This window comes from Vombatus ursinus, unplaced genomic scaffold (assembly GCF_900497805.2).
Source record: "Vombatus ursinus unplaced genomic scaffold, bare-nosed wombat genome assembly UNPS02014894.1, whole genome shotgun sequence".
NCBI lineage: Eukaryota > Metazoa > Chordata > Mammalia > Diprotodontia > Vombatidae > Vombatus > Vombatus ursinus.
Genome location: NW_020954672.1, coordinates 2,727,630 through 2,743,927, shown reverse-complemented (window position 1 = coordinate 2,743,927; position 16,298 = coordinate 2,727,630). Strand labels below are relative to the sequence as shown.

Genomic DNA, 16,298 nt, shown 5'->3' with positions numbered 1-16,298 from the left:
TATGTCTTTAACAGGCAAGCAAGGAGAAAAGCAAAGTCCTCTTTCACTCTATGATCACACCAGCATACTTCATCAGTTCCTGTCTAGCATATAGGAGAAAGGTTTCTCTTTAGTTTCTAATTTCCATTACCTGCAATGGGAGATCTTTGAGTTCTCATCAGAAAGGGGCAGGAAAAGCACACCCAAAGACTGATCTTTCCATGTGGTAGGGAGCTGGGATGTCTGTTTGTCCTAGCTGCTGGCTTCTTTCTCTGAGACGTCTCCAAAACAATTTGAAAAATCAAGTTTCAAAGATGTTACCAACCAGTGAACTCTATAATAGTGTCTGATTGAGTTTTCATCTGCATAGCAACAACCTCAAGGCTGAGATTCTAGGAACCCAGGGCTGCAGAAGAAACTTAAAAAAAAAAATCTCTTGGGGCAGCTAGGTGGTGCAGTGGATAGAGCACCAGCCCTGAGTCAGTAGGACATGAGTTCAAAACCAGCCCCAAACACATAACACTCACTAGCTGTGTGACTCTGGGCAAGTCATTTAACCCCAATTACCTCTCCAAAAAAATCGTCTCCTGGATCCAACCTGTTACAGAACCTTGGGGACAATCGTCTTCATTAACCTTTGTTGTTCAGTAGTTTCAGTCATGTCTGACTCTGTGACCTCATTTGGGATTTTCTTAGCAAAGATACTGGAGTGGTTTACCATTTCCTTCTCCAGTTCATTTTACACGTAAGGAACTGAGACAAACAGAGTTATGTGACTTGCTTAGGTTCACACAGCTACTAGATGTCTGAGGTCAGATTTCAACTCAGGAAGAGGAGTCTTCCTGATTTCAAGTCCAGTGCTCTATCCACTGCACCAACTCGCTGCCCTTCATTTATCTATTCAATGGATTACTCTATGAACATCGTCCATTGCTTAGTCACAACACCATGGTCATTTACTCTCCTATAGATGAAACTTCAGCTCTCTTTTCCTATCTACCAATTACACCCTTATATAGTTATAAATTTTCCCTAATTATAAGAATGGAATTGACTTTATTTTGTTTTTCAAACTTTTATTGATATTCTTCGTTTTTACTTCTTTATTTCTGAATATATGCTTTCTCCTCCTCCTCCATAGTGAATCATTCTTTGTAGCAGAAAAAAAGAAAGATAATAAAGCAGTTCAGCAAAGTTACCCAACATATCAACCAAGTCTGACAGTAATTGCAATGTTCTATACCCACTTTATGCCATCTCTGCAAAGAAAGGAGGAAAGTACATTTTAAAAATCTCTTCTCTGAGGTTAAGTATGGTCATCAATAAATTACACAGTGTTCAGTTTCCTTTCTTTGGTCTTTCAATTTGTGTTGTTGAAGTGATTGTGTTCATTATTTTCCTCTTTTACTTACTTCACTCTGCACTGGTTCTTTATAAGTCTTCTCGTGCTTCTCTGAATTATCCATATTAAGTCAGTCAGTAAATATTTATTAAGCACATACTACGTGTTAGGCACTATTTCTTATGCATTCTAATCCATTCATGAATCACAATTTGTTTAGTCATTCCTCAATCAATGGTCATCAACTTTGTTTTCAGTTCTTCGCTACCACAAAAGCACTGCTATGCCTATTTTGTTTTGTATGGGGACTTAGTTGATATAAATATATTTGTTGTAGGTTTAATACTGAACATAAGCAAAACTAATCAAAGTTTCTTTGTGACTATTTTTATTTAAATGAATACTTTTAATACCTGAAACATTTTAACTTTTCAATCATTTTCTCTAAATCTCCATCAGGATTTTTCGGTCTGTTTTTTCTCATTCACTTTACCTTTTTGATGGGGGTAATTAATGTGTATTCTGTTCTGTTTCTGCTTTTTTCACTTTGCATTATTTCATAAAAAATTCTAATGCTTGTCAATGTTAACTATAGCACAGTATTCCATTATGGTAGTAAATTATGATTTATTTAACAGTTCTATTACTGTCAAACATTTAGACTATGTCCTAGTGGGATTTTTTTTTGCAATCACAAATAATACTGCCATAAAAAATCATTGGATTGATAGTTTTTCTTTTTTTCTTTTTTTTCTTTTTTGACACTACTTTCTGAATGTATTCCCCACAATGGAATTATTAGGTCAAGGAATATGGCTGTGTTTTGTAACTTTTACTATTTGGCTTAATTTGCTTCTAATTGGAAGAGAAAAAAGGAAGAACAACAAACAATAGGTTTGCCCTGGCAGATATGCTTTTTTTCTGGAGGTCTGTGTCTGATTTAGGATCCAATTCCTTTTATGTGCACCAGTCACACAGTAATTCATGGTAGCACCTATCTGCTTCAAATAGCTCACTTGTAAATATAGTTGATTTTTGTCATTTTATCTGTATGTAACAGGGGACTGGCCCTCTCACTCTGGGCTAGCACAAAGCTAAGCGTGCATGGAAATAATAATGCAGGATTGCCCAATGAGCACAGGTCTTAAGAACATATACAGAGTGCTTGCCTGATGTACTTCCTTTCCCTCCATGTGAAAGAGACTGAGGAGCTTGCTTTTCGAGAAGTTGGATACAGAAGCTGCACAGGAGATGTTAAAAAACCTTTTAATTTCCTTCATGCCACCACTGGATTTCTTCATTTGAATATAAATGAAGGATCAGAGAACATCCTGCTTTCTCCATTCCCCCTTGTTCCTGGTGTATCAATGGTTAGAGAATGATGATGGTTTGTTTTCAGTAAGGATTATAATGAAAAACAATGTTAGTTGGAAACCCATATTAGTGATTTAACTTGTCACTGGTGCTGAGGGATGGAGCTATATTACCTAAGTTAATTTACTTATTCAGTACCATAACAATCAAACCATGAAAGGATTACTTTATAGAACTAGAAAAAGGAAGAAGATCTAGCAGTACTATACAACAAATTATTCTACAAAGCCATAATCATCAAAATAATTTGGTATTGGGCAAAAAATAGAGAGGTTAATCATTGGAACAGATTAGGTTCAAAATGTACAGAAGCAAACAAGAACAGTAGTTTAGTGTTTCATAAATCCAAAGATCCCAGTTATTGGGGCAAGAGTTTACCATTTGACAAAAATGATTGGGAAAACTTGAAAGTAATCTGGCAGAAATTAGGCATAATTCTTCTCACATAGTATGCCAAGACAAGTTCCAAATGGATACATGATTTAGATATAAAGAGTGATATTACAAACAAATTAAAGAAGTAAGGAAGAAATTACGTGTTATCTCTATGGGTAGAGGAAGAGTTCATGACCAATCAAAAGAAGGAGATGTTCACAGAAGGTAAAAATTACATAAAAAATTTAAAAAGTCTGCATAAACAAAACAAACAAAATTAGAAGATGAACAGACAATTCTTTGCTGCAAATTTTACTGAGAAAGGTATTGTTTCTAAGATATATAGGAAACGGAATTAAATTTACATGAAAAAGAGTCATTGCCCAATTGTTAAATGGTTAAAGGATGTAAATAGGTAGCTGTTGGAGGAAGAAATCCAAGTTATCAGTAGCCATATGAAAAAATGCTTTAAATCATTAATAATTAAATGCAAATTAAAACAACTCTAAGATACCATGTCACATCCATCAGATTGGCAAAGTTGACAAAAATGGAAAATGACAAATGGTGGTGGGGCTATGGGAAAACAGGTACATTAGTGCACTGTTGGTGGAGCTATGAACTGGTACGGTTTTTCTGGAAAGCAATTTTGACTTATGCCCCCAAAGCTGTCACATTATGCATATCCTTTGACTCAGTGATAACACTAATAGGTCTATACCTCAAAGAGATTAATGAGAGAGAAAAAAGAGACATATGCACAGAAATATTTATAGCAGCTCTTTTCATGGTGGTTAAGGATTGGAAACTGAGTAAGTGCCTATCAATTGGAGAGTGGCTGAACAAGTTATAGTGGATAAATGCGATGGGATACTACTGTGCCATAAGAAGTGATAGAGGGGATGGTTTCAGGGAAGCCTGGGAAGACTTCTATAAACTGATGCAAAGCAAAGTGAGCAGAATCAGGAGAATAATTTATGCAATATCAATAATATTATAAAGGCAAACAACTTTTAAGGACTTAGTAACTGTGATCAAAACAATGACCAACTATAAATCCAGAAGATTCATGATGAAACATGCCATCCATGTTCAGACAGAGAAAGAGAGAGAGGTGATGGACTCAGAGTACAACCTGAAGCATTTTTTTGGACATAGATAATGCTTGAATTTATTTTGCTTGATTATGTATTTGTAATGGGTTTTATTTTTCTTGCTTTCTCAAAGGATGGTTGAAAGGAAATCAGAGGGAGATAATTTGGAACTGAAAATAAATTTAATTTAAAAATTCATAAGGCTTCATTGGTGTTAAGTCATCATTTATTCACTCATTCAAGTGGAGCATTCTGCTAGGGGTTGGAGTACATACACAGTCTAGGTATGACAGAATCAATGACTTAGTTGATCTTTCAGTTTAGTAGGGAAATATAACATAAATATAGATAAGTACAATATTTAAGATAAATTAATTAGAGAGTATACCAAATGAAGTCAAAGGGGAAAGACTATTACCAATCAGGATGAGGGAAAGCTTCATGAAGGAGGTGGCATTGGAGCTAGCATGTGACACTTACAAGTGTCACATAAGCAAAAGTTGTATAAACTTATTCAGGTGAGACTCAAAAGGTATGTCAAACATTCAAGATTCAATTAATTTCAACAAATATCTAGTAAGTGTCTACTACATACAAGGCACTGTCCTAGGTATTAGCAGTACATGATTGAAAACAAAATAGTCCCCTCCCTCCTGGAGCTTACATTCTATAGGGTGGCAGTAGTATATAATATGTATGAAGATAAATAAATACAACTTAATTTGAAAAGGGTGAGAGTACTGCCAGTTGAACACATCAGGAAAAACTCTACAAGAGATTTTGTCCTTGAGCTGCAAATTGAAGGAAGATAAGGATTCTGAGAGAGAAAAATTCTGAGAGGGTAATTATTTCAGTTATGAGGGACAACTTGTGTGAATGCACAGAGATGAAAACTGGAAAGTCATGTATGGGGTACAAATTTGGTTTTGTTGGAACACAAAGCACAGCATGAAATAAGGCTATAAAGATGGTTTGGATGCAGATTGTATGGAGACTTAAAAGCCAGGCTGAGTTTGCATTTTATTTAAGAAGCAATAGGGAGCCATTTATAGCCTTTGAGCAGGGGGATAATGTGGCCAGAACTATGCTTTAAGAAAATTATTTTGGCAGCTATATGGAAGGTAGATAGAGAAGAGAGAGAGTGGAAACAGATACCTATTAGGAAGCTATTACAATAGTCTTAGTGAGAATGAATGAGAGGGATGACCATGGGTTTGGCAGGATGAATAGTTTAAAAAAAAAGAGGATGTTAGGGAGACATATAGTGGAGGTAGAATCAATATGATGTAGAAACTGATTAGATGATAGATGAGAGAAAGGAAAGCATCAGGGATGATTCCAAGGTTATTAACCTGGGTGACTGGGAGGACAGTGGTGCCCTCAGCAGAAATAGGGAAATTGTAAGAAGGGGAAACTAATAGGTGACATTTCTTTTTCACTCTTAAACTTTGCAAAATGCTTTACATAATCATTTATAACACCCCTGTGAGGTAGTGTTTTGAGGGTAGCGAGAATCTAGTTCATTGAATCTGGGAGACAGGCAAATCATATGTCTAGCTCTGCTAAGGTGAATGCGTAATCAGTCCCTCTTACCTTTGAGATCTGCACCATAGTTATGTATCTGTTGTTCAACTTTTATTCAGTGATTAGCACAAAGAGACATTCTTCAGCTGGACAGCCTTAGTAAGGCTAATATATGGCAGCTCTAGAACCCTGATATTTGCCAGTTTAGTTCCTCAGGGGACATGCGTTCTGGGCCAGTATAAATTTCAGACCAATGTCAACAATCATAGGACTATAGATTGAAAGCTGGACAGTTCCTTACATGCCATTTAGTCCATAACACTCTTTTTTAAATAGATGAGGAATCAAAACTCAGAGAGGCTAAATAGGTTACCCAAAGTCACACACAATCTTTAAGTAAGAAGACAACCCATGATTTAAACCCAGGTCCTTTGACTCTAAGTTCAGCATGCTTTCACTATATCACAATGTCTTCTGGTAACATATAGTGGCAGTCCATGTTTAATTATGCATTTGTTTTATATTTCTCTTGGAGGTGCTATCTCTGTCTCTCACTTCTACAGCTATGTTTTGATATGTTTTGGCTTTTTAATTGGTCATAGTCTTTCTTATGGGATGGTCTCTTGGCAGATAGACTGACTCAGATAGTCTTGGTGAAACTTTTTATCTTATATAGGATGTAGACCTTTCAGAATATGTCAGGGTTATTTCCAAGCAAATAAAAGCCTTACAGATACATACACATATTATTTTAATTACATTTTTGGGGCCTCTCATGTGGGGCTTTTGATTACATTAGCAGCAACAAAACTTTCTTAAATTGCAGGGTAGAGTGGAGTATTTGTACAATAAGTGTTTTTACAGGAGCTATAAAGTGAATTTCTTAAATATTGGTACTCAGCTATTTACAGATAAGCTATTTAAGATTTCTCTCTTGGGGCTGATCTAAATGTTACTTTTGGGGCTTTATGCAGGTACTACAGGAAGAGATGATGAGCTCCATTTTGGAAATGGATTTAGAGCTGTAAGAGATCTCAGAAGTCATCGGATACAACCCCCCTATTTTACAGATGAGATAACTAAGACCCAGAAAAGTTCCTTGACTTGAGCAAGGTCACACAAGTAGTAAGTAGCAGAGTTGGTATTTGAATCCACATCCAGTGATTCTTCTATTGTATCATTCATGGTGCCTCTTTATATGTCTAGTTTGAGATGATGAGGTGGAGTTGTATAGAAGACAGTTGAAGATATAGGCCTAAAGTTCAGAAGAGAGATAAGGGCTGGATGTTTATATTTGAGAATCATATGTGGAAAAGATGATATAGTTCAACCCACAATAGCAGATGAAATCATCAAGAGAAAGATTGGAGAGAGAAGGGAAAAAAGTCTTAAATGTGAGACTTGGGATATTTTTGTTTGGTCATTTCAGTTATATCTGACTTTTTCTGACCTCATTTTGTGTTTTCTTGGCAAAGATACTGGAATGGTTCACCATTTCCTTCTCCAGCTCGTTTTACAGATGAGGAACTGAGACAAAACAGGGGTAAGTGATTTGCCCAGGGTCCCACAGCATGTATGTATCTGAGGCAGGATCTGAAACTCATGAAAACAATTATTCCTGATTCCAAGCCCAGAGCTCTTGTCCACTGTGCCACCTACCTGCCCCTTGGCACACTTGCAATACATTCACTCAATGAGTAGGAGGTAATCTATGAATCAGCAAAGTAGACTGAGAAAGATTATTTAAACAGGAGAAAAAAAAACAGGATAAAGCTGCATCATGGAAGCCAAAGGAGGAAAGACTGATAGTCGAGAGAGGTATAGGCAACAGTGTCACATTCTGCAGAGATCAAGGAGATGGAAACCTTGTGGAATTTGGTGACTAGGAGGTCTTCTGAGAAGGCAATTTCCACTGGGGATTGAAACCAAATATAAAGGTTTGAGGAGTAAAGGACTGAAGAAAAAATAGAGGCATTAGACAAAGAGAACTTTTAAAAGACTGTCTCTTATAGCTCTAATATTAGTGATTCTTTGCATGAATCTCTATAACCTTATTCAATATCACTCTTAGAACTGTGTATGACCTCAGTTATGATCACATTCAGCTCTCTGCTTTCATATAAATGAGTTATTATTATCCTCATTTTATAAGTACACCAGTGGTAACATCCCAAATGATAATATGCAGCATGGTGCTTCTTTAGTCATCTTCTAAAAATAGCGGGGAGACTTTTTTTCTTCTAAAAATGGAAGGAAGCTTAGTCCAAGATGTAACCCATAGCCCAGAGGACCTTTGGGTTTATACAAACTGAGTTTGACTTTGAGAGTGGGAGCATCTCTCAGTCATTTTCTTTGTTTCATGTTCCTATCCAGGATTTAAATCTTGCCTCTGAGACATACTAGCTATCTTTCTGAGCCTCAGTTTACTAATATGCAAAATAAGAATAATATTAACTTCGAATGACCATTTCACAAGACTGTCATTAGGCTCAATTTACATATATATGTATATGCATACACACATATAAATTTATGTGTATGTATATATATTTACACACATATATGCATATAGCTTCACAGGCTGCATAAATATAACATCATCATCTTCATCATTACTGTTGTTGTCATTACTATTGTTTTTTTTGTTATTAAAAGAGAAAATCAGAAGGTACTCAGATAAAAGGTCAGAAGGACAAATGTCACTTGCCACTGTTAAGAACTACTGATTGAAGATCTCTTCACGGCCTGAGGAACCTTCCTCAACTCTTCACTCAAGTCTGAGCTCAGGATCACATGCTCTGCATTGACTGATCTCTAGAACAGGAAAATAAATGGTCAGACCACAAATCCAGCATGCTGAATTTCAATGTTCCCTGGCTGGAGCAAGAGTTTCAATTAAAAACCACAATGTTTCTTCTTGCTTATTTTCTCATTTATATGAGAGGGTAGAACTCCATGGAGGATATTTTGCGAAATAATTCATTAGTGGTTGTAGCATGTCCAGAATGCCAGATGTGCTGGGAGAAAACAGACAAGTAGACCTTTGCTGCTGTATCTGTGACCAAAGGGCTTATCCCAGTCTATTTGAACACATTTTCCTTTTAGTATCTAGCTCATGCAACAATTTGTTTCAGGATTCTCCCAGCTGGGGCTGTGTCTTTTAAATGCAATAGGTTTGGGGCATTGATTCCTCCAAATGGAGATGCTCCCTCTCTCTTGCTGTAGCTTTGTGACTTATGAATGTTCCATTGATTCCAAAGAGAAAACGCCATTTGTTTTCCTGTTCTAGAGTTCAGTTATAGCAGAAATACTGGAATTATTGACAGTGAATCTAGACGCATTAGGGAAGATCTATAGAGACTCACTACCTTTTATCATATCTCATCTGAATTTCATTAGCTGAACCTAGGCCCAGAGATGAGGATACAGAGAAAATTACGTGGTGCAGTGGGTAGTAGATTCCTGAGCCTGGAGTCAGGAAGACCTGAGTTTAAATCTGGCCTCAAATACTTACTAGCTTTGTCACTCTGGGAAAGTCATTTAACTTCTGTTTACCTCAGTTTCCTCATCTGTAAAAGGGGAATAATAACAGCAATTACCTCCCAGTGTTGTTATGAAGATCAAATGAAGTAATTATTGTAAAGCACTTACACAGTGCCTGGCACATAATAAGCACTATATAAATGTCAGTTATTATTATTATTATTATCAATTATACTGATGCCTTCTTAGGGTAATACTTATTCATAAAGTGTTATTTAATAAAACCTCTTGACATGAGTTAGAAGAATGCCAGGATCTTTGACTCTGTCCAGTATAAAATCACTCAGGTCTGATATTTTCAACTCCCAGGTGCATATGTCTCTATTTATATCTCTGAGCTAATAGGGTTGAGTTGGGTTACTGGATCTTTATTTAAGAAAGAGGAAAAAGGGGGCTGCTAGGTGGCGCAGTGGATGGAGCACTGGCCCTGGAGTCAGGAGGACCTGAGTTCAAATCTGACCTCAGATACATAGCACTTACTAGCTGTGTGACTCTGGGCAAGTCACTTAACCCCAATTGCCTGACCAAAAAAAAAAAATAAAAAGAAAGAGGAAAACAATCATATGCATACAAAAATGTAACACACATGCATGTGTAGATGCAGAAACAAACAATGCATAGGTATACATGTACATATACACATGCACAAGGTAACACATGTGCATATGTACACATGTGTAATACATATGCATATACACACAATCAAATGTGTTTCTTTCCTACATATTTATATAGAGATCCAACAATTCAGCACAAGCTGACTAGCTCAGAGGCTTATTGAAAGAGATATCTTCAACTGAGATCTTTGAGTATATCAGACCTGTTTGAAACGGGAAGCCCTGTTAGTACTAAAGGGCTTTATTATATGAAGGGCTTATATGTAGATATTACTCTGATTTAGCATCTTAGCATTATTCTATGTGACTCCCTATAGGAAGAACTTTGTGTAGAAGGTGGTAATTGAGATGAGTTTTGAAGGAAATTGGAAAGTCTGGCCTGTTCTAGGAAGAGCCAAGTGTGACCCACTAGGATCATTAATTTCCAAGTTGCTCAGTTTGTGGCTGTTATTATAGTTAACCTTTTTCACTGCTTCTACTCCAATTTCTCAAGCATGCTCATAAAAATTATTTTATTTCATACAAATTTGTATCTAATTCTCACGCCAACAAGTTAGCTAGACTAGACCTCAGACATCAAAAACATAGTCCATTACCCTAAAACCCTTCTGACTTGGTTTGACCTTATCAATGTCTTCCCAAAATGGAGCACACAGAATTGAACACAACTCCCAATGTGGATAGACAAGGTAGAACTTTAACTCTGTTGGAGGTAACCATGTGACACAGTAGATAGAGTCCTGAGCCTGAAGTCAGAAAGATTCATTTCCTGAATTCAAATCTGTCCTCAGACACTGTGTGACCCTGGGCAGGTAATTTAACCCATTTCCTCAGTTTCCTCATCTGTAAAATGAACTGGAAAAGGAAATGTTAAATCACTACAGTATTTTTGCCAAGAAAACCCCAAATGGAGGTCACAAAGAGTTGGACACAACTGAAAATGACTGAACAATAGTAATAAACTCTGTTGACATTGTCTTTGAGAGTTCAGGGTCACCTCTATGTTACAATGAGCCATTGAGTTGTACCTGACTATGGTTTCTAGAATCTATGCTTTTCATTTTTTTGGAACTTGGGACATTTTCTCACTTCAAGTCTTCTGGAACCTCTTCTGTTGTCCATGATTGCTCAGGTGCTTTTTGTCCATGTTCTCATTCTTGAAAGAGAAGGTGGAAAGAAATAAAAGTTGTGTAGTTCTTCCTTCTCACTGTCATTTCTTAACACTATACCATCTGCTCCAAGCAGTGGAACAATCCCCTTCTTCTTTACTTTTCTAGCTCCAAGCTTTAAAAATCCCCCCCCCTTTTTTTTGGTGACTGTACCACTTTTAAATGACTTGGCTTACTTAGAGATTTGGCCTTCTTTTTACTACTTTTTACTACTTTTATATATATTTATATTGCCACATATATTAATTCTTGGTTATGTTCCCTTCTTTCCTTGAGGTGTAGTCCTGGGCTCTTGGACTCCTGGACTCTCTTTTGGATATTTGCAACCTGATTTAATCAGAGATCTCCCTGTGAAGCCATACTGGATTCTTTAGCTGTCTCTTGCCTTTATTAACTATTGGGATTATTGATGACTGCACAGTCAGAATCTTATTTTCAAAAACCTCCCATCCCTCTTTTCTTTTAGAGTCTCTGACCACAAGATCATACCTACTCTTTTCTGCTAGTTTTGAGGGAAATTTGCTTTTCCAACACCAATAATACCTTTCTGCTTGTGCCTAGTGTTCCTTTATTTTCTGGTGTCACAGCCATTTTGGCAGCATGGGCCTTCCTTGCTGGTTGAAGAACATCTGGAGTAGTTGTTTGTGATTATTCTTCTGTCTGGATCATAGACTTTAGAGGTGAAAGGGATGTTAGAAATCATTTAGCTTAATCCCTCCATTTTGCAAAAGAGGAAATTGAGGCCCAGAGAATGACCTTGCCCAGGGTTAGTGTGAGAACCAGGTAGAACTAAATGAGTTTACAACTCACTAGTTGAACAACTTTGCCCAAAGGGTATTGATTAATAGGACCAAGGTCAACTTGGAAAGAAATCTCCAGAGAAAGACAGAGCTGTAAGATTCCACCCTTGTCCTTGTTCTGTTAAATCTTTTTAGTCAGTGACTTGGATGAAATCATAGGAAGTATGCATAAGAATTTTGTAGTTGACACAAAGCTGGGAGGAATAGCTAATATGTTAGATGACAGAATCAGGATTCAAAAAGATCTCAATAGGCTGGGTCAAAGCCAACAAGACGAAATTTAACAAGAATACATTTAAAGTCCTGCATTAAGTTTCCCAAAAAACTCACAAAAAACCCTCAACTGCACAAATATAGACCTGACTTGACTTGTAGTTTATGATGAAAAGATCTAGGGGGTTGACACTAAGTTCAATATGAGCTGACAGTGTGACAAAGTAGCCAAACAAACAGTTGCTGCAATCCAAGTCTCCATTAATAGAAAACACAGTGTCCAGAGCACAGGAGGTAATAGTCCAGCTCAATTCTGTGCTCATCAGACCACATCTGGAATAATGTGTCCATCCGTGGGTAGTAATCTTTATGTCAGCCACTGACAGGTTAAGTGTGTCCTAAGGAGGACAGCCAGGATGGTGACAGGTCTGAAAATCATGTCTTCTAGGATGAGGTGAGTCATTTGCATATCTTAGGCAAGGTCTGAAAATTGCTCCTCCTGTGTGTCCACTGGAGTCTTTGAGCCTTCACTTTATCACACTTATCAAAAAGTAAATACCTTCATGTCATGGAGAGATGAATTTTCTGGCATTAAAATATGCGTGTTTATAAAAAGATTCCTCGTTGTGCTACACTGTGCATTCTCACTCTAGGTAGCTGCTCGTCTTACATTTAAGGAACTAAGTAAACTAGAGATATTTTGCCTGGAGGAAAAAAAAAAGACTCAAGGGATTGTGACAGTATTTGAAGGACTGTCACATGGAAGAATAAAGAGAGTTGTTCCAGAAGGCAGAGCCAGGACCAAAAGGTGAAAGTTTTAGGGGGAGAGATTTTAGTTCTATGCAAGGAAGAATTTCTAGCAAGGTTACCTGTCTAAGTGGAATGGGTTTTCTTATGAAGTCGTTCATTCCTCATTACTCAAAGTGTTTAAACAAAAGACAAATGGCCATTTGTCCTGGCTATGGTAGAAGGGATTCTTATATTATGAGAGAGGTTGGACCAGTTGACTCTAATGGTTCCTTCCAACTCCGAGAATCTATGATGTTAACTTCTGAATCCCAGAAAGTTTCCTGGTGAGAATGATCTCTACTTGACTTCTCCTTTTACATGTTTCCATATTTGTATAATTGTGACTAGAGCTCAGCAGCTGTTCTCCCCAGTCACAGCAGGATGTGATATGCTCAGACTACATTATATATTGTGTCATATTAAATAAGGAAACTCTCTCCTTGGCAAATTCTGCCTCTGGTGTGAGTAGATGGAGAGATTATTCTTGCATGATTTTCAATTCTCTTCTTTTCATTAAGCCTCTCACACTATCATAAAACATTTTTTTCAGTATGAGGTAATTCATTTGTCAGTCCAGTTAATCAGTGGTCCTGTCCCTGAAGAGGGTTAAATATCCTTCTTGTTAAGTTGATGTGAAGTTTGTCTTTCCAATTTTCTATCTGTTCAGGAAATTCATTTCAGACCCTACTGAGGAGCCAGACTGAACTGACAGATTGTGTATCATATAAGTCAATAAGCATTTATGAAGTATCTGTTATATACCAGGCACTGTGCTGAGTGGTAAGGATACAAAGAAAGGCAAAAGAGTTCCTGCTCTCAAGGAGCTTACAGTCTAATAGGGTGAAAACATGCAAACAACTATGTATAAACAAAATATATCGGTGGGAGATCTTGAGTGTGGTTATTCTGGTCACCATGGGAAGGAAGCTCACCAAATCTCACCCTTCCTCTGGACAGGAAGTGAGTTAGCCAACCTCATGTTGGCACTCTGGGGCAAAGCTCTGTTTGTTTCATACTAGTTACATCTCATATGTTATCCTACCACATAATCTATCTGGTTTAATTTTTATTATATATAAATGAAGATGGTTGAGATAAGATCCACTTTTTCCAACCACTGGTCGGTAGCAAAGTTCTAGTGGTTTGCAAAACTTTTACTACCAAAGACCTTTACTTCTTGAAACCTGTTATATTGAAAAATGTTTTACCTTCTCATCTTTGTTTCCTAAGTCCCACCACACTGAGGCTATGGAGGGCTAGTTCAAGGTAGGGAATTTAGATATTTTACTGTTCTTCAGGATAGGAAGGAAAACTGGATTAGATTGTCCTTACTATACCTCCCAGCTTCAATATTCTAGTTCTATTACTTGATATCCCAAGAATAAACTCCTTTCTAGGTGTTAGGGGAGGGAGGGGATAGGAATCAGGGATATCCATGGAAAAAGCCTGGCAAAGGAAAAATACTGATGACTTAGCCTCATGGATGGGATAGGATGAGGAAACAGGCGCCAGGACAGAACCAGGCAGTAGCACAAAGAGTTGAACTAACAGAACTGATGGGATGAAAGTTATCCACTTTTAATAGCTTATTCAATATCTCACTTTCTTAGGGAACACATTTATTTGTTTGAGACTAAGCCTCTGGAAAATGACACCATTTATCTTTTCTTACAGAGGTAAGAGCTAAGAAATGGCAGTAGCTGGGGAAAGTTTGATTAGAATAGTAATAGGAATCCAGCCCTTTTTCTTTTATCTGGTTTGTACACACTGTTGCCTCTGGACCAAGTGGTGGCAGTCAGGATATTAGAAGTTCTCTTTGTCCCAGCCACTTTATCATCCCCAAGAGCAGGAGGGAGAGTTCTCAGGCAGCATTACAGGCTGTTGTTTCAAGCCCTTTTTCAGTTGGCTCAGAGACGGGCAGGTGCCCTCAATACCTCCAAATGAGTTTTAAACTGCCTCTTCTGTCATGGATATCCCCATCAGAGAAAAGAAAAAAAAATCAACAACCCACAAAGTCAATGATGGAGATAAGGACATCACTCCCCACTCTTCTCTGAGCCTCATATCAGATATTTCCTGGGCTTCTGTTGAAATATCAGATGACATCATCTCGGATCTGGTACATTACAGCCAAAGATAGGCTCTGATTGAAGCTGTCACCTACTCTTAAGATCCCCTGGGTTTATGAATGACTCAGAAGTAGAGCTGCCACACAGTGGGTAACTGAACCACAGTAGTAAGTCCCAGTGTCCTTTACTGCTGCCTTGACAATTTCAAGTGTGAAGAACTTGTTAGAAACTATATTCCCTAAGAAATTTCCCTGGAAACCAGGACCATATCTGTCCTTGTGTTGATATATGAAAGTCAAGGAGTTATCCCAGTTTTTCTTGTACCAGGTCATTTGATGGCTGTTCAAGTCTCCTCCTTTCAGGGTACACTGTAAGGTGATGGCCATTCCAACACGGATAGACAAGGTTTGGTTTGGTTGCTCCAGCTGGATATCTGATACAACTTCTGAAAGGAAAAAAAAACTGTTATAGAGACTTTAAGGGGTCTTGGGAGAGGCTGGATGTACTGAACCAGCACCACAGGGAGGGATAGCTCCCATTTCACCTTCCCCTGAGAGTATTCCAATCAGCAGTACATACCCCAGGAGAATGGGAGCGGAGGGAAGCTTTGGTGCCTCCTTGCTGTTAGACCTCTCCTGTTTTCTTACCTGCATAAAAGAAGGTGAGGGAGGCAAAGGGCCAGACCCACTTCATGGCTTCAGTGCAGAGGAGAATGAATCAGCAGTGTGTGAAGCCCTTTCTTGGTCTCACCTGAAGAAGTCAGCCTGGATTAACAGGTGTTCTGACTGACTCTTGAGAAGTGACTTGTCAGTTATAGAGGGAGTATGGTGCCTGCCACTTCCTCAGGAGGTAGCTGATGAAAATATTTCCTAGAGTATAGGTATAAAAAGAGAGGTCAGCAGATTTAGGTCAGAAATAGCTTTAGCATTTCCTGTGCTCCACAGTATAGTGTATTGAAAACAATGCAAACTTTTAGAATCAAAAAGATCTGCTGCAGTGCAAAAAGCACCGGATTTAGAGTCAAGAGGACCTGGGTGTGAATCCAGACCTCTGTTACTTATTTATTCCATGGCTTAGAAAGGTGAAGTTGGCCCAAATGCTGGTTCAGGTGTGACCTTGAGCATATTACAATTTCTCTGTGCTTCAGTTTTCTCATCTCTAAAATTAGGGGGTTGGCATACATGATCTTTAAGGTCTCTTTTAGCTTTTAGTATGATGACAAGGAAGCCTGATTTCCCCCCCCCATCCTCTTAGATTTTGAAAGTTGATTTAATTCCCATTTTATTGTTTTAGTTCATTTTAGTGGAAAAAGTAATGGACCAGAAATCAAAAGCTCTTGGTATGTGGCTTTGGACAAATCACTTGTGGGATCCATGCCTTGTTTCCTTATCTGTAAAATGGGGATAAAAA

At 37.8% G+C, this 16,298-nt stretch overlaps 2 protein-coding genes across 3 annotated transcripts in view; both read right to left on the bottom strand.

The window, feature by feature from the left end:
• The window catches only part of LOC114028695 (immunoglobulin lambda-1 light chain-like), a 94,035-nt gene extending 78,344 nt beyond the window's left edge, over nt 1-15,691 (bottom strand). The window contains exons 1-2 of one of the 2 annotated variants that reach the window (XM_027842973.1): nt 15,536-15,691; nt 15,041-15,333 (exon numbers count right to left, since the gene is read on the bottom strand). In XM_027842973.1, the coding sequence (XP_027698774.1) occupies nt 15,041-15,333; nt 15,536-15,581 (339 nt within the window). In that variant the 5' untranslated portion in view covers nt 15,582-15,691. The remainder of the gene's footprint in view (nt 1-15,040; nt 15,334-15,535) is intronic. The other variant, XM_027842974.1, reaches the window with a different exon arrangement.
• The window catches only part of LOC114028696, a 468,075-nt gene that overhangs the window by 200,957 nt on the left and 250,820 nt on the right, over nt 1-16,298 (bottom strand). The gene's annotated exons all lie outside the window — the stretch shown is intronic.